At 41.3% G+C, this 27,345-nt stretch overlaps 3 protein-coding genes across 3 annotated transcripts in view; all 3 read left to right on the plus strand.

Annotated features, from left to right (window-relative positions):
- Positions 1-1,954: 1,954 nt before the first annotated feature.
- Positions 1,955-4,377, plus strand: LOC6594878 (serine/threonine-protein kinase ULK3). Its single transcript, XM_002019961.2, has 7 exons — positions 1,955-2,117; positions 2,195-2,343; positions 2,401-2,625; positions 2,687-3,417; positions 3,482-3,666; positions 3,723-3,809; positions 4,267-4,377. The coding sequence occupies exons 1-7, from the start codon at positions 2,031-2,033 to the stop codon at positions 4,363-4,365; spliced, it is 1,563 nt and encodes a 520-aa protein (XP_002019997.2). The 5' UTR covers positions 1,955-2,030; the 3' UTR covers positions 4,366-4,377.
- Positions 4,378-4,548: 171 nt separating this feature from the next.
- Positions 4,549-5,570, plus strand: LOC6595030 (chymotrypsin-2). The gene is made up of 3 exons (XM_002019959.2): positions 4,549-4,692; positions 4,749-5,111; positions 5,189-5,570. Exons 1-3 carry the CDS (start codon positions 4,561-4,563, stop codon positions 5,489-5,491), a joined length of 798 nt encoding a protein of 265 aa, XP_002019995.1. The 5' UTR covers positions 4,549-4,560; the 3' UTR covers positions 5,492-5,570.
- A 630-nt stretch (positions 5,571-6,200) lies between these two features.
- LOC6595029 overlaps positions 6,201-27,345 on the plus strand; it is a 29,366-nt gene continuing 8,221 nt past the window's right edge. Inside the window, exons 1-2 of the mRNA XM_002019958.2 lie at positions 6,201-6,250; positions 8,276-8,911. Of these exons, the coding sequence (XP_002019994.2) occupies positions 8,537-8,911 (375 nt within the window). The 5' untranslated portion in view covers positions 6,201-6,250; positions 8,276-8,536. The remainder of the gene's footprint in view (positions 6,251-8,275; positions 8,912-27,345) is intronic.

Below are 27,345 nucleotides of genomic sequence, written 5' to 3' on the forward strand. Positions count from 1 at the left end.
TGGTTAGTTTTCAATCCTTGCTTTTATTGTATTTATTGTAAAAAAAGGTTTAAGCGAAAAAGTCCAACAAAAAAGGAGTCACTATGTTGCGTGAAAGCCGTAGTATAGGCCTTTGTATACCCTATTTTGTTAATTTTATATGAAGATGAAACGTGATTTATAAAGACCTTTTCTCAAATTGATATTCTTTAGACATATTCAAGTACATTATTAGTATCTTGTGTATATTTATCTCGATCCTGATACCTACCGAGCCTGGGATGACAAACGTATTCACAACTCTATATCATCCATTTCCCCAGGGTATGTGTGCATGGAATTTGCAACATGTTTGTGTATGGAGTGAGACTCATTGTTGCAAAAGCGAAACTGCGGCGAATCGGGTATTGCCTATATTTCAAGCTATAGATGCCCACTTTGCTTTATCCCATAGATAAATGCATTTTCTACAAGATTGCGTCTTTAAATTGCTTGTAAGTATTTTATTTTGACCAAAAAACGGTTTTCAAGTAAATGTTGCCTAACAGTGTGTATGGTATGTGCAACATTGTGTATGGAACGAGACTCATTGTTGCTAAAGCGAACTGGGGCGAACTGCGGCGAATTCAAATTAGATAAAAAAAAAGACCAATTCTTTGTTCCGTTGAATAATACTATCTATATGGAACATTTAGCCATGCCCACTTAATTTTGTACGATTGATGAATCAATTCTATACATGATTGGCCTATTCAAAATACTTGCATTTATTGGATTTCTATATAAAATTGAAAATTCAATTAATAGATTGATGAAATTTACAAAAATACCATGGGAGCGCGGCGAAAACTAGTATTTCTACAGTATGACCCTCAGAACAGCACCGAAATACACAAAATATACCGAGTGGTGCGCGCCAAATCGAACTTTTTTGAATGTGAGCGACAAGGATTTAAATGTTGTCTACCGGGCCTTTATCTATGCCATCATAATTTTATACGGATGATGAATCAATTTTCTACTTAACTGGCTTATTCTAAATACTTGCTTTTATTGCGAAATAGGTCAATCAAGACAAACGAAATAGGAAATTGCTCAATTTTGATATTCCATTGAATAATTCTGACTAACTAAATCTCTCAGCAATGCCCACATAGTTTTATCCCATTGATGAATAAGTTTTCTACAAGATTGGCTAAGTTTAAGTACTCCCTTTTATTGGGTTGAGTCTAAAATAAATTTTAAGCAAAACTGGTCAACCTATAAAACAGCTGTGAACGGCATAAAACGTAAGTGAACATATGGACATAATTATGCACCTTATTAGTTTCTTGTACATATATCTCGATTCCGATACCTATTCTTGATCTCTGTAAGAAGACCATAAAGTGCAAAAATTCATTGTTACATATTTAGAACAGAGACTGACTACATTCTATATCCCTTTCCCAAGGGTAGCAGAATGTTGCTCATTCCCGGGCACATGCTGCTGTCCAGTACCAACTTAATGTTGCCAACGGTGTAGCGCAATTGTTGAGATAAAAATCCTCCACCGATACTATCGACTGAATTCGCGCCAAATATAAATTGTTTGAAAATTATTGAGTGACAAGGATGCGTATGCAATCCAGATGTGGTTATAGTGAGTTAGTTTAATATTATATTAATTCGAATGAATAATAATATTCGAAGGTCGTAATAGAGGAATATCGTTTCTGATCATGGACAGGAACGATTACCCCATTGTAGACCAGTGGGTATAAAGATATTCCCAATTAAAAATTTGAATCATAAAGAATTTTAGCGCAGGTGACGTAAAAAACAACGTGGACTTTTTTAAGTAAAGAGAATGGATAGGAAGGACCTACAAGATTAATTATTATTATTATTTTCCGCGGTTTAACCCAAGTTGTTGTCCTGCTTAACTAAAGGGGGCGTAAGTGGGCTAAGTCACACTGCTGCTGACCCAAAATTAAAAAAATATACGATAAGAGTTGCTACAATCACAATAAACAGTTGAAAATAAACTTGAATTAAATGACCACATCCACATGTCACTGCCGCGCATCACGGACTATGATATTCTCGAGAAACTTGGAGTGGGCAGCTATGCATCCGTCTACAAAGCGCGCCACAAAGTGGGGCATATACAATATGCACACACTTTTACGGTCAATCAATTAGCTGATTAAAATTTACTATATCTCTATTGCAGAAGCAGCGAACTTATCATGCCATCAAATATGTGGAAATGTCAACGTTATCGCAAACCTCACGAGAGAATCTAATAACGGAAATACGCCTCCTCAGGGACCTCAAACACAAGTACATTGTTACGTTGCAGGATTTCTTCTGGGACGATAAGTACGCAAGTAGATAGCGTTCATCAATGCCATTACTCATACAGAGTATTCCCCCTAGAAACATTTATATTGTGTTGGAGTACTGCAATGCCGGCAACCTCTCTGCTTTTATTCGCACCAAGAAGGCCCTGCCGGAGACCACCTGCCGCTATTTTCTACGCCAGTTGGCCGCCGCCGTGCAGTATATGCGGGCCAACGATGTGTCCCACTTTGACCTGAAGCCCCAGAACCTTCTCCTCACACGAGGAGCCAATAATGTCTCTCTTAAAGTAGCTGACTTTGGGTAACCACACGGAAAACCATGCCTAAACCATCTTTTCAAACGTTTAAATGTCTCTCTTTAGATTTGCCCAGCACTTGAAGCTGGGCGAAATTAATCAGCAGTTGAAGGGATCACCGCTGTATATGGCCCCGGAGATTGTGCGCAAGCACCAGTACGATGCTAAGGCGGATCTCTGGAGCATTGGTGTGATCCTGTACGAGTGCCTGTTCGGCAAGGCGCCTTATAGCTCGCGGACCATTGAGGAGCTGCTGTTGAAGATACGCACTGCCGAACCCATTACACTGCCACCAAATGCTCGCATCAGCAACGAGTGTCACGATCTCTTGGGCCGCCTGCTGTCCCACGAACCAACGGAACGCATTTCTTTTGCGGATTTCTTTGCGCATCCGTTTCTAGATCTCAAGACGTTTCCCACGGAGCACACGCTGCAGAAGGCCATCGATCTGGTCACGCAGGCGTGTGAATACGATGAGAAGCACAACTACAAGGAGGCTTATTATCTATACTGCAGCGCGCTGCAATATTTTGTGCCGCTGATCACGGAGGAATCGGATGCCCCCAAGCGGCAGGCCTTGCGCAACCGAGCGCTGACCTACATGAAGCGCGCTGAGGAGATCAAAAACTGTATAATCGAGGATGAGTACAAACAGCTGGCACTGCGGCAACAAAAGGCTGCTGCTGCTGCATTAGCAGCCGAACATTCCACAGAGGCTCTCCAAACCGCAGAGCCACAGCCTAGTGGGTCGACGGTGGCGGAGATGCTAGAGCCAGATGCACGATACAAGCAGCTATGTATGAGAGGATAAGCGGTTAATGGTGTTTGTGTTTATGGTTAATTTTTCCAATTCCATTTCAGTTGCCTTGTCGAACTCTAGTCCGTCCCTGAAAACAGGCCTAGAGATCGGACGCAAGGGAGAGCTGTATCTGTACGAGCGGAAGCTGGAAGCAGCTCTGGAGTCGTATACCTCAGCACTGGGCATTCTGGTGCCTTTCGTGAACAATGAACCAAAGGGGGAACGTCGCAATCTATTATTGCAACAGGTTGGTGCATAATTTAAAATTTGATCCACTATAATGATAATTTTTCCTTTATTTAGTTGGAGTTTTGGATGAAGGAGGCGGAGAGCATTAAGAGTATATTGAGCGCCAAGAACTTGGACGAAGAGGAACGGAAGCTGTCCACGGTACACAGCTGCACCATACAGTAGTAGTAACAAAATAGAAATCATGAGCAATTTTTCAGGCGCCTGGAGCGCACTTGTTAGAGTATTTTTGTAGACCGATGTTAGAGGTGCATCGCATAGTCACGTAGCCTTCTTATATACTTGTATACAGATACTTATATACAGAGATATATCTATACTAGAATTGCTTTCTATGTACAATAGAACCACAGCAGCTTTTTGTAACGCTTCCCCCCCAAAAAATCTATTTTATTGTATGTACGAATAATACCAGAAACCCATTATGTATGTCCTAACACTTATGAAAAATTTGAACGTAATTCGAAGAATGTGCCCTAGTGGAGCAGCGGTATTAGCCTTAACATTGATGGCCTTCTTCTTTCTAACATTAAATTTATTCTTTTTTGTTTGTCTCTAAAACGTTAAGTTTTTTATACTGTAATTTTTTTCTTTTAAGCGCACCATCATCAGAACCAACACATTCCTCGGATGGTCGAATCCTCCAAAGCTATACCTACTTTTATTCATTGTTTTTAATTTGATTAAAATCGTTTAATTGATAACCGCATAAAGCTTCGTTTGATATCAATGGAGATACTCACACATTCTGGCAGCGATAGCACTGTCGTCGCTCTCTTGTAATCTGAGCTCATAAATAATCATAATCAGTTCGCAGTCCCGATATTGGCAATGGCCAAAGAGCTCTATATAATAGGGCGGCCAATTGACAGGGAACACATTCCGCTCGACCATGCTGTCGCATAAAAATCTTCACCTGGCCGCGCTTGTACTTTTGGCCATTGTCGGCGTTGGCCATGCTGCACCTCCCATGGGTCGTGTGGTAAATGGCACGGACTCCACCATCGAGAGGTATCCGTTTGTGGTAAGGTTTACGGATAACGGATAAGCGGATATGTACTACTGTGGTTATTCTCTCAGATATCGTTGCGTGGTCCGACCGGTTCGCATTCTTGCGGTGGATCCATCGTCTCCAAACAGTTTGTGATGACTGCCGCTCATTGCACAGCCGGCCGCACTGCGGATCAGCTTACGGTGCAGTATGGACAGACACAGATCAATTCCACGGGTCCCAATGTTGTGGGTGTGAAGAAGATCATCCAGCATGAGTTGTACAATCCCAGCAAAAACTATGCCAATGATATCTCGCTACTGATGGTGCAGGAACCCTTCGTCTTCGATGATATTAATGTGGCGCCCGTTAAGCTCCCAGTGCTTAACTTTTCCACTCCTCAGACGGAGGATGGTGGCGAGGGAGTGCTCATTGGCTGGGGTCTAAATGCGGTGGGTTTTGAGATTGGATTGGAAGAATCCTTAATTCTCCCTAGAAAATCCAAATAATAATTTTGCTCTCCCTTCAGACTGGCGGCAGCATCCAGACCACTCTCCAGGAGGTGAATCTGAAAGTCTACTCGGACGCGGAATGCACGTCTCGTCATAATGGGGCCACGGATCCCAGTTACCACATTTGCGGTGGTGTCGATGAGGGCGGCATGGGACAGTGCAGCGGGGACTCGGGCGGGCCTCTCCTCTACAATGGTCAACAGGTGGGCATTGTTTCGTGGAGCGTCAAGCCCTGCACTGTGGCCCCCTACCCGGGTGTTTACTGTAAGGTCGGCAATTACGTTGACTGGATTAAAACGAGCCAAATCATATTGGCATAGTCACAGAAATTCCCCCAATAAATTTGAAAGACATATCTTTTAAAATTGCCCCATAAATCATAGGATTGGGGTCCACTGACATTGCTCGTGGCGATTGATAAGGCAATCTGATTTCAAGCATATGAAAAATAAATAATGTTATTTTCCAGGTGCGAGTGCAAAATGTTGCTTAACGTGCATCGGAAGCCTGCACTTTGTTTTTTGTAGTACTGGGAACAGCTGCATTGTAAAATAGCGAAGTGAGAATAGAAAGTTAATTAGCCCTTGTGTTGATTTAATTTATCGGGAAATGCCTTAACTGAAATGTATAACCTTTTGAGCCCATTCTCTTCCTTTCAGTGACATTTTTTGTTTGTTTTCGACTCACTCTTTCATGAAATGATTACTTTATAATCTTTTTTTACACCATAACATTGATTCTGAAATAAAATAGTTTTTAAATATGTAAATGTGTACCAATCCTCACTCGTTTTTAACAGAATTAACCACTTTCAATGCCGCTCAATGCAAGCTCTAAAACTGTACCACCAAAAATGCAGAATAAAAGAGTTTGAGCAGCACTGAGCCACTGGACCAATACGAAGACGACCCGAAGCTGCCACAAAAAGCCCGAGCATCGCCGTTGCCTATGCCTTTTGTGGCACGGTTCTTCTTTCCTCTGCTTTCTGCCGCTGCAGTCAACATTTTCAACTCTGACGAAGCGCACGGTTCGACGGACTCAGCTAAAATCAGTTGGAAATCAAATATTTTAGAAAAACGGTCAGTGAATGTGTTTAAAACTGAAGAGTGAACACAGGAATAAACGTTTAAGCAATTGCAAATGTGTCTAAAACAAAGGTTTTTCAAGCAAACATTTGTGGAATATCCAAACAAAAGATGAAACATATAAAATGTATTTTAAATATAGAAAAACTTCACAAACATTTTTCAAACTATAAAGAGAATGTGATAGATTGAAAATGTGTCTGTAACATAAAAAATTCCCCCCCAAAAACTTTTGTGAAACTACAGAGAAAATATGTAACAAATTTTGAGTTGAAAAGACTGAACAGTGAATAAGAGATAAAACTAGTAAAATCTATCTAAAAACGCAGAAAATTTACACGAATAAAACATGAAAAAAACATATCCATAGAAATAGAGACTGCCCTAAAAACATTTGTGAAACCTCAACGAGAAAGTGAAAACTGTGTTTTTTTTTTACGATAATCTCTGGGAAAAGATCTTGTCAATGTTGGTGTTTTTGTGTGGCTGCACTGTGCCGTTGCACATTGTGCCATGCAAAAATGAGAAAAATATATTTCATTTGGCATAAAAGAGCAGAATGCGGAAGGCCATCCATCCATCGCCCATTATGATGGACCATGGCATTCATTCGTTTAATTAAAAGAACAGAACCAAACACAAAAGCAAAAAAAGCCTCGTTAATTGGCTGTTGCGGGGCAACGTGGCGTATGTGTGATACTTTGGCTAGAATTTCGAAATAGCAGAAAATCAAAACCCGAATTGATCCCGTGCCCTGTCGGTGTGGCAGACAGGCATCATCCATATTTCACCGAATCAAATCAAAGCTGGCTGCAAAGTAGGCTGCAAAATGTACACACATTGTGCGAGGAGGCAGTAATACGATTTTGGGTTTCGCCTACCGTACTTTTCCATGTATTTTCCGGAAATTTCGTGGAAAACACTCAACACAGAAAGCGTATAGAAGAACTTTTAACCATCCCTCAGTGCCACACCGCTCCCCTGGCTCTCTTCCTCTCTCCCTTTCTCACAGACACGCATTTAACTAACAACAAAAGCAATTTGAAAACAATTTTTTGAGTTTTGTGAAAAACGTGCGGCCGTGTGTGGTCGTGGCATCCATGCTTATGGGTTTTGGGCCTGGCTCCATAGCTCCCCAGCAGCCCAACAAAGGGCGTGGCAGCATTTGGCAATTTGTAACATTTCTATGCTGCCAGGAAGCCCAGGAGCCCTACGTATAACAAAAGGTGCTGCTGCATGATGCAGGATGCTGCTGCCACAAAAGTTGCCCACGCATCGACAGCTTTTGTGATTTAAGTCGATGTCTTCCATGCGGCATCTGAAAGCAACTTCAAAGTACTTTTTCTTCAAAGACTTCTGATTAGTTTTTCACAGAAAGTGCAGTCCTTTATCTGCACAGATTTGAAGAACTTATAGGAATACAATTTAAAATTCCTTGCTTTTCATCTAAAAGATCGAAGAATTTTCCACCTAAATTGATTACCATTTAATATAGATTTGATTCACTTTCACAGAAAACTATATAGTCGTAAAAACAACCTATTCCTCTAGTGACAGGTCAATATTCAATTTCAGGTCAATTTCTGATTAGTTTTTCACAGAAAGTGCAGTCCTTTATCTGCATAGATTTGAAGAATTTATAGGAATACAATTTGAAACTCTTTCCTTTTCATCTAAAAGTTCAAAGAATTTTTCACCTAAATTGATTACCATTTAATATAGATTTGATTCAGTTTCACAGAAAACTAGATAGTCGTAAAAGCAAACTATCCCTCTAGTGACAGGTCAGTATTGTATTTCCTACTGTTTTCCGAAGAATTCGTAAGTGAAAATCTCATTTCTATTAACAGAAATAGAGAGATGGATTTTGTCCAATAGTTTATTCCAGGAAATACAGTCCGGCGCTTCCAAGTATCAGCTTACTCTCAGAACTGCTCTGAAGTATGTCGAAACATTTGGAGTGTTAGCTTTCGTCTTCATCATGTGCAGTTTCCTTTAAAGATCAAGTTTCATTTGCAGTCAAAAAACCAACATTGACCTTTGGCAGGAGCAAGTGATAAACCACACAGGAAAGACGAAAGCCAAATACATTGTACATTGTATACTGTACATATATTAATCTAGTAACCACAACAGAAACAAAAGCTGCCGAAAAAAAATACGAAGCAACTGCAATTTCAGTGAGTGCACACGCATACTGTTTGTCACTCGTCAGTCTGCCCGTCGACTCGTCCTTTGTGTGCGGTGTGTGTGTGTTTTGTGTTAAAGGTCAGAACTCATATGAAAATGTCGCGCTCTAACCAAGAAGCAATGTCAACAAATGTCGACGAGGACATGGCCTCGTCCATGCATCCAGCATCCTCAGTACTCGTATCCCCATCAGCATCTGCATCTGCATCTGCATCGATGTCCAGCAGCAGCCTGACGGGTGGCACACCTCTGTTTAGGGCCAGCCGGGCCACGGTGGCCGCTGCCCTGCTGGTGGCCATTGTTCTGTGCACCGGCAGCTTCGGAGTCGCCGACGGCCTCAAGTGCCACATGTGCGGCCAGTACAACGAGGGCGTGGGCTCCATCACGCCCTGCACCAACTACACCAAAGACATTGCCCATCTCTATCTGAAGGAGTGCACCAAGAAGAGCGAGAAATATTGCGTGGTAAGTCGGATCTGTACATACATACTATATGTATAGGTTTTTCGTGGAAATTTCTCGGCAAAGTCCAAGGTCCCACCCTCGTTCGGAAATCAAACCGAAACTGAAACGTTGCATTCATTTATTTATACACTCATTCATTTCGATTCATTGCTGCTCATTGTTGTCATTGTCCGGGCTAAAAAAAGACCATCCTGCCAGGCAAACAGCCACCATCCCTCCACTGAAGGTTTCCGCTCTTCCGCCACTCCACTGCTCCATTGATGACTTCTCGAGTTGATGTTTTCATTTTATTGTTCTTGCCATGTTGTTTGTTTGTGTTATCTCCGTATTGGCCATATATATATATTCTCTGTCATCAGAGCACGTTGGCAGTTCTGCTGTTGTCAGAATTTTGTTGGCTCTCTCGCTGGGGAGGGAACAAACAAAGATAAATTGCTTATAAAAATAAAAGCAATGCTGTGCTCCAATAACAGGGAGGATCAGCGTCTGGAAAGGGAGGGCACAAGTAAAGTCTGTTCTTAAAAGGAAATGGTTAAAAAGGTAATTACGAGTATCTTATCATTAACAAGAGTTTAAAACCAGGTCAAGAAAACAAATTCATTTGTCACAAAATTGATTCCCTAATTAATTCCCAAATTTACACGTATTTATTACAAGAACGTTTGTTCTTGTCTTTCCGGCTATATCCACAAAGAGGGCTGTAAGGAAAAAATGAAAATGTACAACTCTTTTAGCAAATAATTACCACTAATTCCTCCACTAATTAATATCAGGTAATGGCCTGCAAGGGAGCTTAAGGGTTGAGCTCATTGTCCATGTAAATCCATTACGTATACGCGCCGTGCTCGAGCTACTAATACGCAATGTTGCTGTAAGACAACCGTCGCACAGCCTCATTGTTTTTGGCCCCAATCACGCAACTGTCAACCCTACCTTTCGCTGCTTTCCATCCCATCCCTTCCCATCCATCCATCCATCCTTCCACCAAGAAAAGACAAACTAATGGCAACTGCCTGCGCTTGCAATTTCAATTAGTTTTGCGGTCGCATTTGGTTTCCCTCGAACGATCTCTGGCATGGGGGGGCATAGAGCACGTATGCCGCCTATAGTGGGGGCGTGGCAGCGCAATTGTGCGCATAAATTGCGGCATATTGTATGCACTCGATTCTCCAGTGTATCTGTAGCCGTATCCGTGTCCCAATCCGAGTGTCTGTATGCGTAAGAGGAAGGAGCACTTAACGAATTGCAGCAGGAGGAACGCCGAGTAAAAGCCAGATCAGGCGGAGGAGCAGCTCTGGGGCTGCTCCTGTTTGCGCTCTGATAATCATTAAATATTTAACACCTACTTGCCATGCACAGCTGCCATCTGCCTTCCGAGTGCAGCCCCTTATACCACACTGCTCCAACGGAGGAGGAGACCCATAAATTGTTATTTTCTGCGGGGCTCGATGGGAACACGTCCTGCTCATTTCAACGGCCACACCCGTAACGCCCTCGTCTCGTGGGAATAATTTAGTTAGCATGGTTTTTCTCTCGGAGCACAGTTTTCTTGGAAATCAACACATGATTTTATCACAAGTCGACGGATCCTATTTTGGGAGCTCCTGGAAATGAAGCAAAGTTTTTTCAAAGTTGTGGAAACTTTGGCGAAAGGCACATTTAAAATTGGAGAAATATGGAGAGAGCTGTTTTAATATATACGATTTTGATTGCAGTTTGTTCGCTCTCATTAAAATAGATTTTCATTATATTTTTTCACTCGTTTTCCATTCATGAGAACATTATTTTATGCACGCTTGGGAAAACTGCATTTAATTGGAATTGGGAGCAAATGAGCATACATTTAACAAATTTATACAACATTGCGGCATTGCCTTTGTACCCCCAAAAGTGTGTCTTTGTAGCAAATTTGTATTCCAATTTATTTTGTGAACATTCGATTGATGGACTGCCATCATTTATGCGAATATTTTAGCATATTTTGACCTATTTCATATAATGTTGAACGATTAACAATTATTGAGTTATTCAATATATTTATACTAATATTTATTGGATAATTATGGAAAATGTTGTGCGGAAATATGGTACAAATTGTGGTTCGCCCTTGGACATGCGTATACTGACTTCGAAAGGAACAAGTTTTTTCCAACCTTTTTCCGCTAAAATGGTTTAAATGACAAACCAATAAATTTAGAAGGACATCCCATTCTTTATCTGCTAAATGTAGCTGAAGTTTGTACAAGAAAATTACAAAAGAAAACGCTTGAGCCCGTCAAGGCTCAAGTAATTCTATTTAACTTTATTTTCTCTTTTTTTTTGTGCTGCCCTTCTGCTGATAATTGCCATTCATTTCGTTATTAACAGCTTCACAGACACTTAATTAGAGGCATAATTTATGCCAAGCCGCAAGACTAAAGGGCCCCAGAATGCCAGGATGTTAATGATGATGTTGATGAGGATGCCCTCCAGTGAGCGCCCCCGAAAAGTGGACAGGCAAGAAAAATATGCTGCAACACGCGACTATACAGAGAGGAGACCAACTTTTGTTTAAATATTAACCAGCAGACTAAAGACTGCTCCTCCTAATGACTGCTCCTCCTCCTTCTGCTCCTCCTCTTTCATCATCTATGGATGTCTTACATAAAAGTTGAAGTGTTTCCTTGGTATTATTGTAGTTCTTGTGGGGCGGTTGCTGTCTTGACTGCTTGACCTGATGTCGTCTTGTTCTTGGCCAAGTAGTTGATGTTTTTCTTCTCCAAAAAAAGTTACAGGACCATGGCGCCGTCTGCCTGGAATCGCCTTATATATATTTATGAGTTAAATTTATATTCAAATTAGTTGGGTAACCAGTTTTTGGATGGTGCCCAGAGGGGGGATGGGACGCAGTGCGAGCAGTGTAACAACATGGAATGAATGCATAATTCATAATTTTAATAATGAGTGCTCCAGGGTAGCAAAAACTCTGCTATTCATAGAGCATACTCTACATCTTGGAACAATGGGTGTGGGTCGTTCATTGTTTGAGGTTCGGCTCAAGCACGTAAACAAATACTGCATGTGTGTATGTATTTAACCCTTGACCTCATGGAAAACAAAAAATAATGGCATATGGTAGGATGGGAATGGAGGAAAAGCCAACGCCTGGGCACGCAATTAATTTTTTTTTTTCCGTTTTGTTCATGAAAGCGACGCTTGATTACCCTTAAAAAGAAACGGAGTAAGGGTGCTATGGCTGATGTTACGACTGAATAGGGAGGCTGATGTTGATCAGGAATCTGGAATCAAGAGTACAATGTATGTTTTCGTTAGACTGTGACATACTTATATTATCATACCCTTATAATCTACAAAAATCAATCCACAATAGATCAGACGTCTGACTAATTGAAGCCGAGCTTCTATATATTGTAGGCTAAACACTTTTCTACGTATATGGCCACTGCAGTACACATTTTTTCTATATAGAACTGCAGTATCAAAGTTTTCCATTTTGGTGGAACTGCAGGAACTGCATTTGGAATTCCTTGCTGCATAAACAAAGCATTCCCTATGGCGGCTGCTGGTGCTACTACGTGCCTGTTGGGAGTAACGCAACAAACCAAACCAAAACGCTGAATAACGGACTCAAATATAGGCCACTGGCCGACCAGGCACGCCCCATCCACCACGGGGGGCCAAAAGAGAGAGAGAAAAAAAAAAGAATGCAAATATTTTGTCTTCATTTTCCCGTGCTGTAAATTCCTCGAGCCTCTTCTGTTTGGTGCCTGCCCCGTTGTCGATGTTGTTGTTGCAATTAGGAATGTTTACTCGGGGGCACCCGGAACAAACACGCCCCGAAAATCACTTAAAAGTTGGCATTTTTCCTTTTATTATGTTGCGTAAAGTGGCACAATTTAATGGTGCAAATATGTGTACAATAAAAGAAACAACAAATGGAACTGAAGTACAACAGTTTCATGGAATAAGAATAAAAATTAATATAATACATATTCGGATTTGGTCTTATTTATCTGTTCAGAATCTTAAGGCAATTTTGAGGAACAAATTTAAATAACTATTCTTTATTCAATCCTTATTAAGTTTTGCAAATTGGCAATTCTTTTCGTAGAACTTGAAGATCGTGTGGGGTTCCACATAGGTGTGGCCTAGATACAGACATAGACCTGATCAAAATCGATATTTGTTCTCCCTTTTTGAAAACTTCGAGCATCTGTTCAGCTTTGAAACCACGACTGAAAGGATTATCAATGACTACAGTGTGATCAACTTTCAATCGTACGTTTTGGTTGGTTTCTTTAATGCTGTGTTGAGGATAAGCCTCATCTCCGATAAGGAACTAGAATGGGCCTTCGCTTCATCAGATTTTCCCATGTTTCTAATGATTTCCAGATGCAGCAGTTGGGGTACAACAAAACATTCAATAGTTCAATTTACCACGAATATTTATGGACTACAATCGTGTTGGCCAATGGAATAAATTTGTTCGAAAGTCATTGGAATATTTTCTCTTGACTTTTTATCGTACCTTTATGGCTTGTCAATTTTTGTCGTCTTCCTTTTGGTTTGACATTGATACACTTTCCACGGTCAATTTTTTCCAACTATTTTGTTGGTAACGAGCTCAATTTGGGCTGTTACGCGCACAAAGTGATTTTTTTTTCCGTTCCGATAACCAATTCGTTTGGAGCCCTATGTTGTTTGCGAGGAAAAATTGCAATTGTAATTATGAAAATTAAATGTTACTGCATCAATAAGTCATCTATTTTATTTTTTTTTGTGAAAACGGGAGCAATATTTTAATCTTTTGCGAAAATAAAAACCATCAAAATTTTGTTTGGCAAAGAAATATCAATCGTTTGCCGGAGATTACCATAAAATTTTAATAACAAACACTCGAAATTTATTTAATATTCAGGAAGAAAACTTACCAGGAAGTTGTCTTATCTTAATATCCAGGAGCTCAGAGCATAACAGCTTAATAAAATACCAATGCCAATGCAATATGAGAAATTGAATAAAGTTGTTTGGCCGGAAACGTATTTGGAATCCGTGGAGGCCAACAAAAGTGCTCGAAGACAACACCAGCAACCACCACTCGAAGGCTAAATGCGGGAAAATATCGTCAAAAATTATGCGTAAACTTTGCCAAAAGTTTCGGGATACTCGTGGATGAAAGTTTGTTGAGGTGGGGCTTGAATATCATAATGTTTAATGATGGAAAAGTTGTGTTTAACGGATGGGGATTCCCGACAATTATTTTCACCAATTTTATCGTATGTTGGTTCAGTAATAGAATTCTTAATTAGTACAAATATTTTCGGAGTTTTTTTCTTTGAGAACTTGAACAAACACCTATTTTTATGCTCTCCATCAAACTTTGTGTCAAATCCCGGAGAGAAGAGTTTTTCCACGTTTGTGACATTAAATAAGGCATCCAAGGTTTTATTGCCCGAAATTAAAAGCCCGATTATGCGTGTTGACGTGGGCCAGATTTGGCGGATTGGCCCGAATGGTTGGGTCTCTTTTTAGAGGCCGAGATTTACATCCCAATGCGGCAATCAAAGTGTGCAGTGAGCGGTACGTGAACGGAATAAATCAGTCGAATCCTTAAGTTCGACATTGAAGAGGATCGAAAACTGAGGAGCCAATGCAAATGGTTGTATAAGAAAATGTTGAGTCTTTTCAAATGCAGTACAGGCGGTGCCCAGCTGAAGAGGAGAAGGAGGAGGAAAAGGCCCAGGAGGGGGTGGGGTGTAATAAAGCCATAAATGGGGGCTGGCAATTTCCGTGCGGCGAGTTGTGAAATCAGCGTCAAATCGGAAAAGAGGTGGAGTGGGAAGGGCGACCAGCGGAAAGGGAAGTGAATGTTGAAGTGACTGCCTATGCCATCATTTCCGGCAGCCATTGATTGGTACGACAAATGGGTGAGGGGGGCGGAGAAGTCAACAGAAAACAAGTTGCGCCTGGAAAAATTCAATGTAATTGATAAGCAGCCCTGCCAGCAGATAGTACCCACACATACAGGACTCCCCTAAGTCCTTAAGCAAACATGAACACCCATACCAGCACCTACTCAGCACACAGATACTATCGTACACCCCCCATACAATGGCAGAGGCACTCAATTAAGAAAACAATGGCGGCTCGGTTTGTGCGGCAATTGAGTTTTTTCTTCCATCTGTTTTTGCCTTTTCTTTGTTGGGCTTTGGGCTTTCGGCTTTCGGCTTTGAGACCAGAGTCGCGCTCTTCACTTTCACCCCTTCCTCGGGGAGGGGACAACTAAGACGCTTAGTCCTGCCACAAACCCATTTCACTTCTCGTTGCCTTTTCTATTTGACTAGCCTCGGGGTCTAGCCACCCACAGACATCTTTCCCTGTTAACCAACTCTCATTTGGACCTTCCTTCCACTCGCCCACTTTCCGTCCCAGCCTCATTAGCCGTTGTCTTTTAGAAAATTTGGCTGTCACTTTTTGCCTTGTATGGCATTATTTATCAGTAGTTTCCTTTGTCTTTTACCTCCACTCCACTTGACTAACTTAAGGGCTAATTTCCACTTTTATTTGATCATCATTATAATTATAACGTGTTTGTTTTTGACAGTAGTACGGTCTAAATGGCTCTGATTCTGCCCGAAATGGGGGATAGTTTGATATAATTATATGAACAGAACAAAGGAGTGTACGTCCGTAAGTAGGTAATAGTTTTTGATGATGGTTATTTCAAGGAATGTAAAGAAAATGTTCTGTGGAATGTCCTTGATTTACAGAAGAAGAATCTTGTAATTAGGTAGCTCTATTCTTTCGAATTTTGTAATTCTGACTCAAGGCACTTTTCGGCTCTTCTCTTTTTGTCAATTATGTCTTATGTATATTTTTGGTGGCTATGGAACAATGCCTGAATGTAGGTCTATTCCATAGAACTTGTGTAATCAAATAAAAAAGTTTTTTAATAATCAGAGATTCCTTCTCTGCCTCATCAGAGATTAGCTTGATTTCTGTTTCGGGCACTTTAAGGATTTTCCATTACCAGCTCTCTGGCACACACATATACACAGAGAAAGTTTTTGGCCAACACCAAAGAACAATAATTCATTTATTTTTGCCACATTTGAATACACATACAAACATATATGTATGTATAGTACACATTCCCAGTTGGCCCGGCAACTATTCTACTTCTTTGCATTCATTTTGAAGCATTGTAAGCGATTTAAAATGTTGGCAACTGGCAGTTGGCTGTTTGGCTGTCTGGCCTGCTTTCGACTGTTGCCTGTTGGCAGTCGGCACTTGGGAGCTGCCAGGGCCAAAAAGTTGTTTTCGCATATAAATGATTTTGATAACGCGCACTGACATTTTGTGACTTCATTATTCTAAAATTCAAATTATTCCAACGAACAATGGAATACCACACCAGCCGAAGAACCCACCGAAAAAATGGGCAAAAACAAAATGAATGGGAAAGTGGGTCAGCATGTGGCTGACAATAAGTTTTATTAGCTCTCCAGACAACACATTCACCAGCAGAGATATGTAAGAGTATGTAAATGACTGCATACATATGCATGTGTGTGGAAAGTGATGTTTGGCCATGTTGCGCATACGCCGTGTATGCAAATTTGAATCTTCCTCTACTGTATATCTCTCCTGTCAAATAAAGAATGCTGTGCCACTGACGAGCTGCTGGTGCTGTTGATAAAGGTGCCGGGGAAACTGCCAGGACCTATCCGAACTGGATGAAGTAATGTGCTCGACTCCTGTCAAAGCCACTTTGCCAATTCATTGAGCATTCTCGCACACACAAGAAAAAGCGACTCTTTCGTGTAATTTATTGCTGGAAATTTATATTATTTCTTTGCCAAGACAGACAATTGCCAAGACACTAATAAAATATATTTCTTGTATATAACTTATGAGAGGCAGCAATATGGCGCGAAAACTTAATGAAAAATGGTTTGCCCTGGAACGTGTGTCCCCCCATCTTGTGATGGGCATGCAGCTGTGACCAACTAATAACCAGGGGGCGTGGCTAAACGTGCACGAACAAACTTTTTACATAATTTTTCCCCACTCATTTCTTTTACATTCTTTTTCTTTTCTTGCCCTTCTCTGTTCTGTCTGTGTGACAACATCCACTGAAATTTTTATAAAGCTGATGCTCGGCTTACGAACCAAAGCCAAAACGGAAATCCTTAGTTTCCTTATGACAGCGACATCCTAGGACGAACCAAAAAAAGGAGGGCAAAACCAGAAACAGAGAAAAACTTTCGCCCGGCAACAAAGCTGCGGAGAAAGAGCGTCAAATTTTTTATTAGATTTCGCCTGCAGTCACTTAAAGCTTCGGATTGGAGTCGCGTCGCGTCTCGACATTGCCTCTGGCAAATTGCTGGCTTCCGTCGCGGGCATTTTCCACTTTCCCGCGGAAGTACTGCCATATTGGCCATCGATATCGGGTCTGGGGTTATTAATTGACAGTCTGCTGCTGGTCGGGGCTGCATTCTGTTGGTCCTTCTCCACAGCCATTCATATTAATCAACTGAAAAGCCAAAATGAAAATTTTTACCACCATCACCCATCAATCAAGGGCCTGGCGTCGCCAAGGCTCAAACTTTCCAACTTTTTGGTAAAACTAAAGGTTGAGGTTGGTTGTTGGGCTACAAATCCCTCGGGCAGTGAGAATCAAAATATTTGCTTCAACAACTGACCCACAACAGAGACACAGTCATAAATAAATCTCGAATAAAGTTAAAGAATAGATTTGGTAAGCCGAAGTTTGGAATACTCTTGATTTTGAAGCCATTTTGTAGCTCCATTATACAAATTTTTAATTCCACACCATTTTATCAAATTAGGATAAATCTTGGCAAATTAAAAGGGATTTTCTCACATGAATTTTCTACCATTCTGGTTAGGCCCTCCACCCCGTGAAAGGGCAATCAGGAAAATATTAAATTTCTTGTTCAAACTTTTGTCAAAAACCACAACAACTTTTTCTTTTTCCTCACTTTTCCCATGACTTCCACGAGGTTGAGTCCAATGTTTGGTCTCCAAACAATTTTCGTGTATTTTCCCCAAGTGTATAATGTAATTCGCTTAAAGTTCAGAGCTGGCGACAAGTTGAAAAAATGTACAATTTCGATAGAAATTCCTGGGTTCTGCGACTCTCTTGATCAACGTCCATCCGTCTCCCCATTTGCCGGTGCATGCCATGTGGGGCCATAAACGAAGCCATCTACATTGTAAGCCAAAATGTTAAGGGATGAGGGCTGTGGCCATATTCCGTAATAAAACGCATAAAACGGATCTGTGTAAATGGGAAATTCTGTTGCAGTTTTTACGAGTGCGAGCCTGTACCACTCTCAATGCCATTTGGGGCATTGCCTTGCCATCTGGGTCCTCTGTGGTTCATTAGGCGTAATGAAAGTGTTTTTTTTTACAGAAAACCCAGACCTCAGCCTTCTGGCAGAACAGTAAATAATATTAATCATAGTTAAGCCTTTAAAAAGTCGTTCTTGCATGCCGAAAATTATGATTACTACAGTACTTGAGGGAAGAACGAGTAAGAAAAGTTTGCTGGTATTCGCTAGTGGGAATCTTATTATCCTAATGTGATTTGCTCGGGTCAGGACAACTGGGACTCGTGCGACTGTCTGCTGGCTGAGTTGGGTCAGGTAATTTCATTCCTTCAAATAAAATGTACTAAAGAGCAAGACATTTTGCATAATTTTTTCAGTTTCTAGAAGTTTTTCAAGTGGTCTTGGCATGTTTTGTCCGGCGATGTTTTCCACTAAATTCCACTTTTACCAACGCAATTTGAATGAAAGAACTAAATATCTCTCCTTCTGCTGGGGGAACTTTAAGACCCACGAAACTAAAGCGCTACTAAATCGATTAAAGAGAAAGTGAAAAGTGGCACCTGTTCGCCCTCAGGGGTGCTTCCTGTTCCCCCCATTCAAGGATGGGTGGCAGTGCATGACAAGAGCGCGAAATGCATAACAACTCGCATCGCATTTTGTGAATGTCGAAAAATTTCAAAAGGCAAACCGTTTTACTACCGCTTGGCTGCACTTCCACTCACACAGACAGGAGCACTCGAAATCAACACGCTGGCAGGCTTTGGGATGTGAACTGCCGCATATGAGGAGCAAACAGGCAGGAAAAACTAAAAGAACATATGGCAATATACACTTTTGAGGCGATTTATTTTTGTGCAAATACCATTTTATACTTTATAGGACAGATAAAACAAGCAAAAGAACATCTAAACTTGAGAGAGAAAACCTCTGTTTAAAGCCATAACAAATCTTTTAAAATTCCTCAAATGTTAAAAACTAGTTCAAGCCCAAAAAGCACTCAACACTGGCCAAGAGCAAACACTTTAAAACTGCAGAATGGAATCTCTGATGAATTATTGCCTGCCAAGGTGTTGTGTCGCTTTTCCCATAATTCCTCCACTATCTGCTGTCCCTCTTCTCTGCCAATTCCTTTCAGATCCCATGGTTTTTTGGGTCTTTCAACAGAAGACGACATACTTTGCACATGCTTGTGAATGACATTTTGGCATATTTTCGCATTTCATATGCCCCCGTCTAGCTCTGGTCGGGTCTGGTCTGGTGTGGTCCTGCTGAAGGATCTGGTCTTTGCTTTAAGGAAACAGCTGCCAACTGAAGCCGACGGCTATGGCATGGCAGCAGCGTTTCGCATTCATTTGAAGCAAATTTTGATAGTTGTGCAAGGGGGAGTTGGATGGGGTGCGGAATGGGGGCACTTGGATTGTTGTGGCTGTTGGCTGGCTTTTGAATTGTGGGCTAGAAATTCCAACTATGTGTTTGACTGGGCCAACTGCCCGGCCCATTCCTGGTTGGCCTGCTGCATGTGGCATAGTGCGGCACGTGTGTGGATGAGTGGCTCCGGCAGTGGCTCCGGTTCTGGTGGGTCCGTCTGTTTGCCTTTTCGGCGAGTGATGCCTGATATCCATCCAGGGATACGACTACGGGGCCACTCACACTTGCAGCAAACAATCAAAGTCATGTTGACGTTCAATTTAGCTGCTGTTGATTTGTGTCGTAGGAATTTGGTTTTTTTCCTGCTCTGTCTTTTTCGGACCTGACCTCGTTCTGGGGTCTTTTCTGCCCCTGTCGCCTGCCGCCTGCCGCCTGCCGCCAGCCGCCTGACCAGTTACGCAACTCTGCTCTCGCTCAAGTTTTTACGTATTTTGTGTTTTTCCTCTGCGCAGGTACAAAAGCAACAACAAAAATTGTTTATCCGTGATTTATGGCGCGGAATTTGTGCTTACGTGTGTCCTCCCTGAAGGACTGCACTGTGGACGCCCAAGCACTTTGAGCTATTAATGCCTCGGACCAAGGGCTGAGGGCCCCTGAAATATTTGTATACTTCCGGTTAAGCTTCGCTTCCTTCAAATGGTTCATTTCGATCATTTCATTTGGTATTTCCCACCAACATCCATCATCCGACGAGTGGGAATTTGTTCACTTGGACATTTACAATTTATATTTGCGGAGTGGAGTGGGTTAATGTAATCCCCGCTTAAAAACAAAATTAATTTGCAATGTTTTCTATTGTCAGAATGGAATTTTACTCTTTGATTATTTTGACCGTAAAACTAATTTGATTATCTAATTATTTTTGTGGAATGGAATTTGAAACATTTGAAATTAAAATTTGCGTATATAGTTCTGTTTATTTGAGTCACACATCCACTGTTGGATAACTCTAGAGTTCTCAATTTAAAAGCATGCGAATTCAGAAAATATTTTTAGACATTTGACACCCAAAAATGGGTATCCGGCCTCTGAAAGCAGGTGCCTGGTTTTTTACTGACCTCAAAATTATGAGTTATTGAAACGAGACTCTTGGGATTTCAACTTTCTCAGTTCAAGACTCTTTTCTTCGTTTACCCTTTCATATACGTGCTCACAATTCTATCTCTGAGGTTGATTGCTTTTCTAACAGCAGTAGTTAACGGTTAAAGGACTACATTTTGTTGGGCTTATTTATGCAGTCGATGGGATTTATGGACCTCAACCAGGCTGGCGATTATCATATTTCATTGTATGGCCAGAAAGCAGGCACCGAAATGTTTATGGCCAAAAACCAACTGGCATCATTTATCAGCTGCAAGCCAAAGCCACTTAATGGTAGCGCCTGCCACGCCCTTTGGCCACCAGCTCCCCCAACCGGATCAAACCAACCGCTTTCCAGCCCCTCGTTAGTCGGCTCAAAAGTCAAACCGCAGAGATTTGAGTATATAAAATAGCGCATTATTTGCAGGCGGCTACTGCTAATGCATGGTATTAAGTGGAGGCGAGAAAGATGGAAATAGAAGTTGGAGTGGTAGAAGGAGATACTCTCCATAAATCTGGCCAAAGCACATTAAAATATTTCAAAGATTTTACCCAGAAAAAAAGGAACCTTGCAAAAGTTAAGCGGCTACCACTGCAGTTCCATAAAGAAAATGCTGAGCAGGCGCTGGCGCTGGAAAATGGGAAAAAGAAATGTACAAGATAATAGAATTACAATGCCATGGAAAAAAAGCAAAGCAAAAAAAAAACAGATGCCAGGCAGGAAAAGCCAAACAGGGAGAGGCACACGAAAAAATGCAGAGGAGAAACTATAAAACAAGTAGAGCAAATAAATTCTTTTTAGATAGAACAACTGAGGAAAACAACGAAAATGATGTGGTATAGTGGGGGGATGTGAGTTCATTTGAATAACTGCTTATTTTGTGGACAATGTATGAAAAATAGAAGCCACTTCACCCACATATCAGCTGATGCGAGTCGATTCTTCAGTTGATTGAGTGAGCCATCATCTAGTAAATATGAGAGCTGAGTAAATTGCAACTCCTCTCAAATGAAGCCACCCTCGCAGAGCCATAAAATTTGAGATGATTGAGAGTAAAGCACTATGATAAATGCTCATACTTCCGCCGATGCTCAATCATCACACACCAAGTACTTTCCATCTTATCAACTCCATTTAACATTTTCACTCCTGAAGTAGTTGCAGCCTTTTTATTTTCCCCTTCCCTGCAGCTCCAGATAAATATGAATATGAGCATGGAAATGGTATGAGTACGAGGATGAGTGTGGGTGTGGGTGTTTAGGTGTGGCACATACTTGAAATGATTTACGCGCACACAAAAACCCCTTAGAAGCAGATAATTTGAATAGAGGCAGCGACACACAATGCCATTGTCTGTCTTTGTGCGAGTGTGCGGGAAGCTGCTTTGCCTTTGCAACTGCAACAAGAATAATTGACAGCATTGCTGTGCCATGGCAGACACCAAATACATGGTATGTGTGCACAGTGGTAACTCATTTGAGCGAACACTTAACGATTCTCTGCGGTTGATTTATAGTGGTAAGTTTTGCAGAAGTTTTCTCACTGTAAATGAAATGAAATTTTGCGCAATGCATTTGGAATTCTGAATCGCTGGAGTGTCAACTGCGTGGCAAAACTCTGAGTGTCATGTCTGTTCTTTTGTCTCTTTTTTTGTGCCTCACGGCCCAAAGCAGATGCCAGCACGTATTCGACAAGTTTGAATGTGTGTGTCTTGATGCAGAGTAGTACATATGAATGGCACCTAAAGAGTGTGCAACATAAATTGGGCAAATTACAATAAATTGCCGCATTCAAGAGCCTGAATATATGGGGATAATATGGCCACACAATTTGATGTATTTTATGGCCTTGTCATGCAATGTGGCCGTATGTTAAATATGTGCATAGATGTGGAATGCCTTGGGCCTGCGGTTGGGCAGTATTGGCTAATCCAAGTCAAGGACCTTTGACATCTCAGCTATGACTGCATGTTTTACTGAGAAACCACTTTCTCTTGCTCAAAAAGTCTTATGGGGCATTCCCGGAAACAGTTTAAAGAAATAAGTATATCTTCGCTAATGGCAGAACCTTTTCGAAAATGTATCTCTGAGCCTTAAAGCGCATCATTAATCATGCAAAGGACAGACCTGCTGGAGAGGCCATTCTTTGAATGCTTTCATATTTCTGGTTAATGAAAAAATGTGTACAGGGTTAATTAATTTTAACGAGGACGAGCGGCACACCAGGACTTACGCTTGGTTCTCTGACAAACGACAAACAATAACAGCGACAGGATGAAGTAATAAAAGTGCGGCAAACAAATGCCTTTATATAGTAATTACAAAGTGGTTTTCCATGTTCCATGTTCCATGTTCCATGTTCGACCTTGTGGCCGGGACGCGACAGCAAAAAAGAAAACCCAACAAAATGGTTGCCAGCTGGAGTTGAAAATTTGATGTCGTAAATCACACACGTAAATTGTGACACTCGTTAATTTTAACGCTCGAATGTCACTCTCCCCGCCAGACTCTCTGTGTGTTTGTTCAGGCCGTCGTCCCAAATGATCGACATTTATCATCCAAATCCACTTTGTTGGGGCCATAGCCGTACTTTTCAGACTCGGATCTGCCTTGTTGGGGCCATACTTTTCCGTTAATCTATGACAATTTAAACTTTTTTAATTGAATCAATTAAAGGGAAGACAGGCCCCGCATCAGGGATAGCAAAACAAAGTGATTTCCATATAAAATATTCCTCTCACATGTCAACCGAAAACCAACCTAGAAACAAACTAAATTAATTAGCGGTAAGAGATTCCTCCACTTCGCTGTGATTCAGTGGGAAAGTTTCGGCCTCTAATGAAAAATAGGTTACAAAACCAAACAACGAAAACTATAAATAACGAAATACCTGCAAGAGTTGCTCGGCAATTTCATTAGAACATTTTCTTAAAACAAAATTGTCGTGAAAGTTCCGCCTCGAAAGTGGAAAACGCCTGAGCACACATCTGGCTGTATGCCACACATGTACGTGTGTATCTATGTATATGTGGGTGACTGTGCACTTTGTTACGGTTGAGATGTTCCGAAGGGCAACCGCCATGACCCGAGCCGAAAAAAGTTTCCAATTGTTTGGTAATTTCTTTTGCCATCCACATCCACACTGCCAACAATCGCACAAGGCCATTGTCAAATTAACACTTTAATTTCACTTAATGCAACGCAGCAACAATCAATCAGTCATTCAGTCCCTCAGTGCCTTCGTTTATCAGTCTGTCTGAAGGAAAAACTTGGGAATCTCATGCGCCCATGATGACGACAAGGAATGGGATGATGAGCCTCGTCCTTTTTGGGGGTGATTGATTGTATAATTGATTGATTGCCCATAGGTGCAGCAGAGACCCTTGGGGTGTCCCATCTAAAGTCTTTTTCTATAAGTTTGCTTATGTAAATATTTTCGCAATTTTTTCGCCTAAAAAATGAAGCTAAACAGCAAACAAAAGGTGCTGATATGAGTGTGAGGGCACTTTCGTACATAAATAACTAGCCCCAGGGAAATTAACAAAACATTTCATGCTCCCAGAATCAATGAAGCAAACAAACATATGAATTTGTAGTTAAATTTTATTGAAAATAAACATTCCGAAACACTCCGGTAAGTAAACACAAAATCACCATGGTCTGAAAACCAATATTGACTTTGGAAAATATCCTTTGTATGCAATTTATGTATTGGTCAGCTCTGAATTTATGGGCTAATCTTCCATTGGGAATTTTCAATGCGTATACAAATATGTTTGGTTTAGTTGAATGTGGTGTTGCACGATGTATATTTTACCGATGGTTTTTAGGAACAAATCGTTTCTAATGTACCCCTAATTATGGAAATATAATTGTAAATTCGAATGAACTAATGTCTAAATTTGCGGGATTTCTCATTGGCGTAATGATGTCATACCCATATACTCATATGTATTTACCAACAGTAGCATGGCATCAGCAGGAAACCTATAATGTAACATCAACTTGGGTACTAAAGCTGAATATTAATAGTTTTCGAAACAATCAGAATCCTTGTTATTTGCATATTAACATAGGTAAGGCAGAGAAATGTTCGGTCGTTTTGCATTTAATGCGGCAATTATAAAACAATTAACTCCCATAAATCTGTTTCGAATTTAAATGCTCTGTAATTAAAGCACACAAACACAAGCAGACAAGCCCAGAAACCCACACTGAGCTCTCAAGCCTTTTGGGTCACATGGCGTATACGCAGCCCATGGCTGGTTTTTTGGCATACTTTGCGGCGGTCCGTGAGTAATTAATTACCGATTCCTCTCCGTTTCGGTATTCATGTGGAAAAATGTCCCCATTCCAACCACATGACGGAAAAACGGACCCCGAATGCCGCATAAACACCCGACATTAATCAAGTTTTGTTGCAAATTAATTTGCCAAAGGTTTCGTTCGGATCGGAGGCAGGAGGCAGAATAAGGTACAGTTGCCTACGATAAATTGGCAGACATAAATTAGGCTGTTGGGGTTCCGAGTAGGCTTCCGCATAATTGTCAACGTGCTCCGTGCGTCAACAGCTCGATGAAATTAGCACAATCCAATCGAATGCCAGGCAATCGCAGATCATTTACACTTGAGCAGTTCTCCAAGAAGCCGCTCGCCAGCTGGCTACGTGCCAGCCTGCCAGGAGGCTGTATCGTTGTGGGTAGTCAACGGTGTGGGGCTATGGATGGTGGTGTGGGTGGGGCCTTGGCTGAGGTCGTAGTGCCGTCATTTATCAAATTTAATTACAGTAGGTGGCGTGGCTGGGTCCTGGTCTCTGCTCTGGCTCTGACTTTGGCTCTGACTCTGACTCTCTGTGCCGTCTGGGCGATACGTTCAACTTTTGGCATCGTTCCGAATTAACGCAAATTAATGCAAGCAAAGTTTGTCGTTTTCGCTCACGTAGACAAAACTTGGAGGACGTGCAGTTTGGGAAAGCTGAATAACGTTATTGAATTCGCTCATCGTTAACTATGAATATTTTACATAGAATCTGAAAAACTATTTGGCAAATGAGTTTCTATGAAAATCAATATTCCCTGAAATTTATCAGATAATTGAAACTATTTTTCTGGCTTTTCTAATGGCACTCTGTAACCCAATCAGACATCAGACCTGCATTACAGTCATTCACACAGGACTGTCGCTGTTTGGAGACCCCATCAACATGCAATATTGCGTCATGCATCATCATGTTTCTCGCATCATGAGCTCAACTGCACAGTTTGACTCTGACAAGAGACCGGAGCATCCACTAATGGCTTACCCTTGCCCCGACTGAACCACATACTCGCACATCCTTTGAGGGCATACTACACTACACTGCTTCCCCACACTGTTATTTTCGGTGTCAATTACATGTTGACATGACGCCAGCGGCAGCTGCACAAGAAACGTCCATGCAGCCATTCGAACGGGATGCCAGTCATCAGCAGGCCCGGAATCTAGTCGAACACGACCACTTGTAAAATGTTTCAAGACTCATGGCAAATAAGACTAAGCTAAACTATTTTTGAAAGCATAAATGAAAATGTAAGGACGTAGGAGTCTTCTTTATGTCTAGAATGTATAGAAGCAATTAAAAAAGGGTCAGAAAACTTTCATGAAATTCGATTTATCATCCCAAAACATGCTAGTTGGGTCATGTTCGGGTTGATTTTTCACAAGTTAAAATTTTAAATGTCAGTTGACAGGAATAGGCTGAGCTCAGGAACTTTATAGGTCAAAACTCCAATATATACTGATATAAAATTAGTCTTTGGGAAACCCAAAATTAAGAGACTGAAGTCTCATTTGTTCTTAGATCAAAACCAGATTGCTAAACTATTTATTTTCTTTTAAGTCGTTCGCTCTAAAAATATATATGAAGCCTGGACTTATCTATCTTTTCATTCGTGCTGCAATACATATTTAGCCTCGCTAAGCTGAGGAAGTTTTCCCAATCGATATGGCTTAGGGGGAGATACAGTCTCAGTGTGTCCGCAAGGACTTCGGGAAAAGGAAAAGGGAAATGCAGCCTTCTTATCTGTGTCTTATACAGTTTTGTAGTTTCTATCGCTTGTGCACTTGATTATGTACAATATTTGCTTCCTGTAGCAGCTGTCTGTGTGGCGGGGCTTCCTCTGTTCTCTTCTAGTATTTCCTCTGCAGTGGCAATTGCAGCTGCCATTGTTTGCCACATGCCACACCACTGGATTCAAGTATCGGCATAATGGCTGTGAGATAAGTGTGCCGGCCAGTCGCAGCTTTTCGCACACGCCTGGCGATGCCATTGTAAATAAATGACAATACATCCGGCTTCCGATTGTCCGTGCAAGTGACCGACTCTGTCGGTTCAATGGTGACCATTATGTGCTGCAGATAGCCGCAAATGCAACTGCTGTTATTTCCCCTTCGTTAGCCCAGATTTGTGTTTTTTTGGCCATTGACAGCTATCGGCACTCAGGCAGAACCTATTGCATGTCACACAAATCGTTTTGCCAGCCTAAACGAAAAACCTAACAAGATATTTGCATTCCGGCTGGGGTTGTTCTT

This window comes from Drosophila persimilis, unplaced genomic scaffold (assembly GCF_003286085.1).
Source record: "Drosophila persimilis strain 14011-0111.01,24,50 unplaced genomic scaffold, DperRS2 tig00000000-arrow-pilon, whole genome shotgun sequence".
In the NCBI taxonomy this organism is placed as follows: Eukaryota; Metazoa; Arthropoda; class Insecta; order Diptera; family Drosophilidae; genus Drosophila; species Drosophila persimilis.

Excerpts from the sequence above, each read along its gene's own strand:
- LOC6594878 (XM_002019961.2), top strand. The coding sequence starts at position 2,031 with ATGTCACTGCCGCGCATCACGGACTATGATATTCTCGAGAAACTTGGA. Across the intron at positions 2,344-2,400 it reads GATTTCTTCTGGGACGATAA|AAACATTTATATTGTGTTGG; the intron begins GTACGCAAGTAG and ends TATTCCCCCTAG. Across the intron at positions 2,626-2,686 it reads CTTAAAGTAGCTGACTTTGG|ATTTGCCCAGCACTTGAAGC; the intron begins GTAACCACACGG and ends GTCTCTCTTTAG.
- LOC6595030 (XM_002019959.2), top strand. The coding sequence starts at position 4,561 with ATGCTGTCGCATAAAAATCTTCACCTGGCCGCGCTTGTACTTTTGGCC. Across the intron at positions 4,693-4,748 it reads TCGAGAGGTATCCGTTTGTG|ATATCGTTGCGTGGTCCGAC; the intron begins GTAAGGTTTACG and ends TTATTCTCTCAG. Across the intron at positions 5,112-5,188 it reads TTGGCTGGGGTCTAAATGCG|ACTGGCGGCAGCATCCAGAC; the intron begins GTGGGTTTTGAG and ends CTCTCCCTTCAG.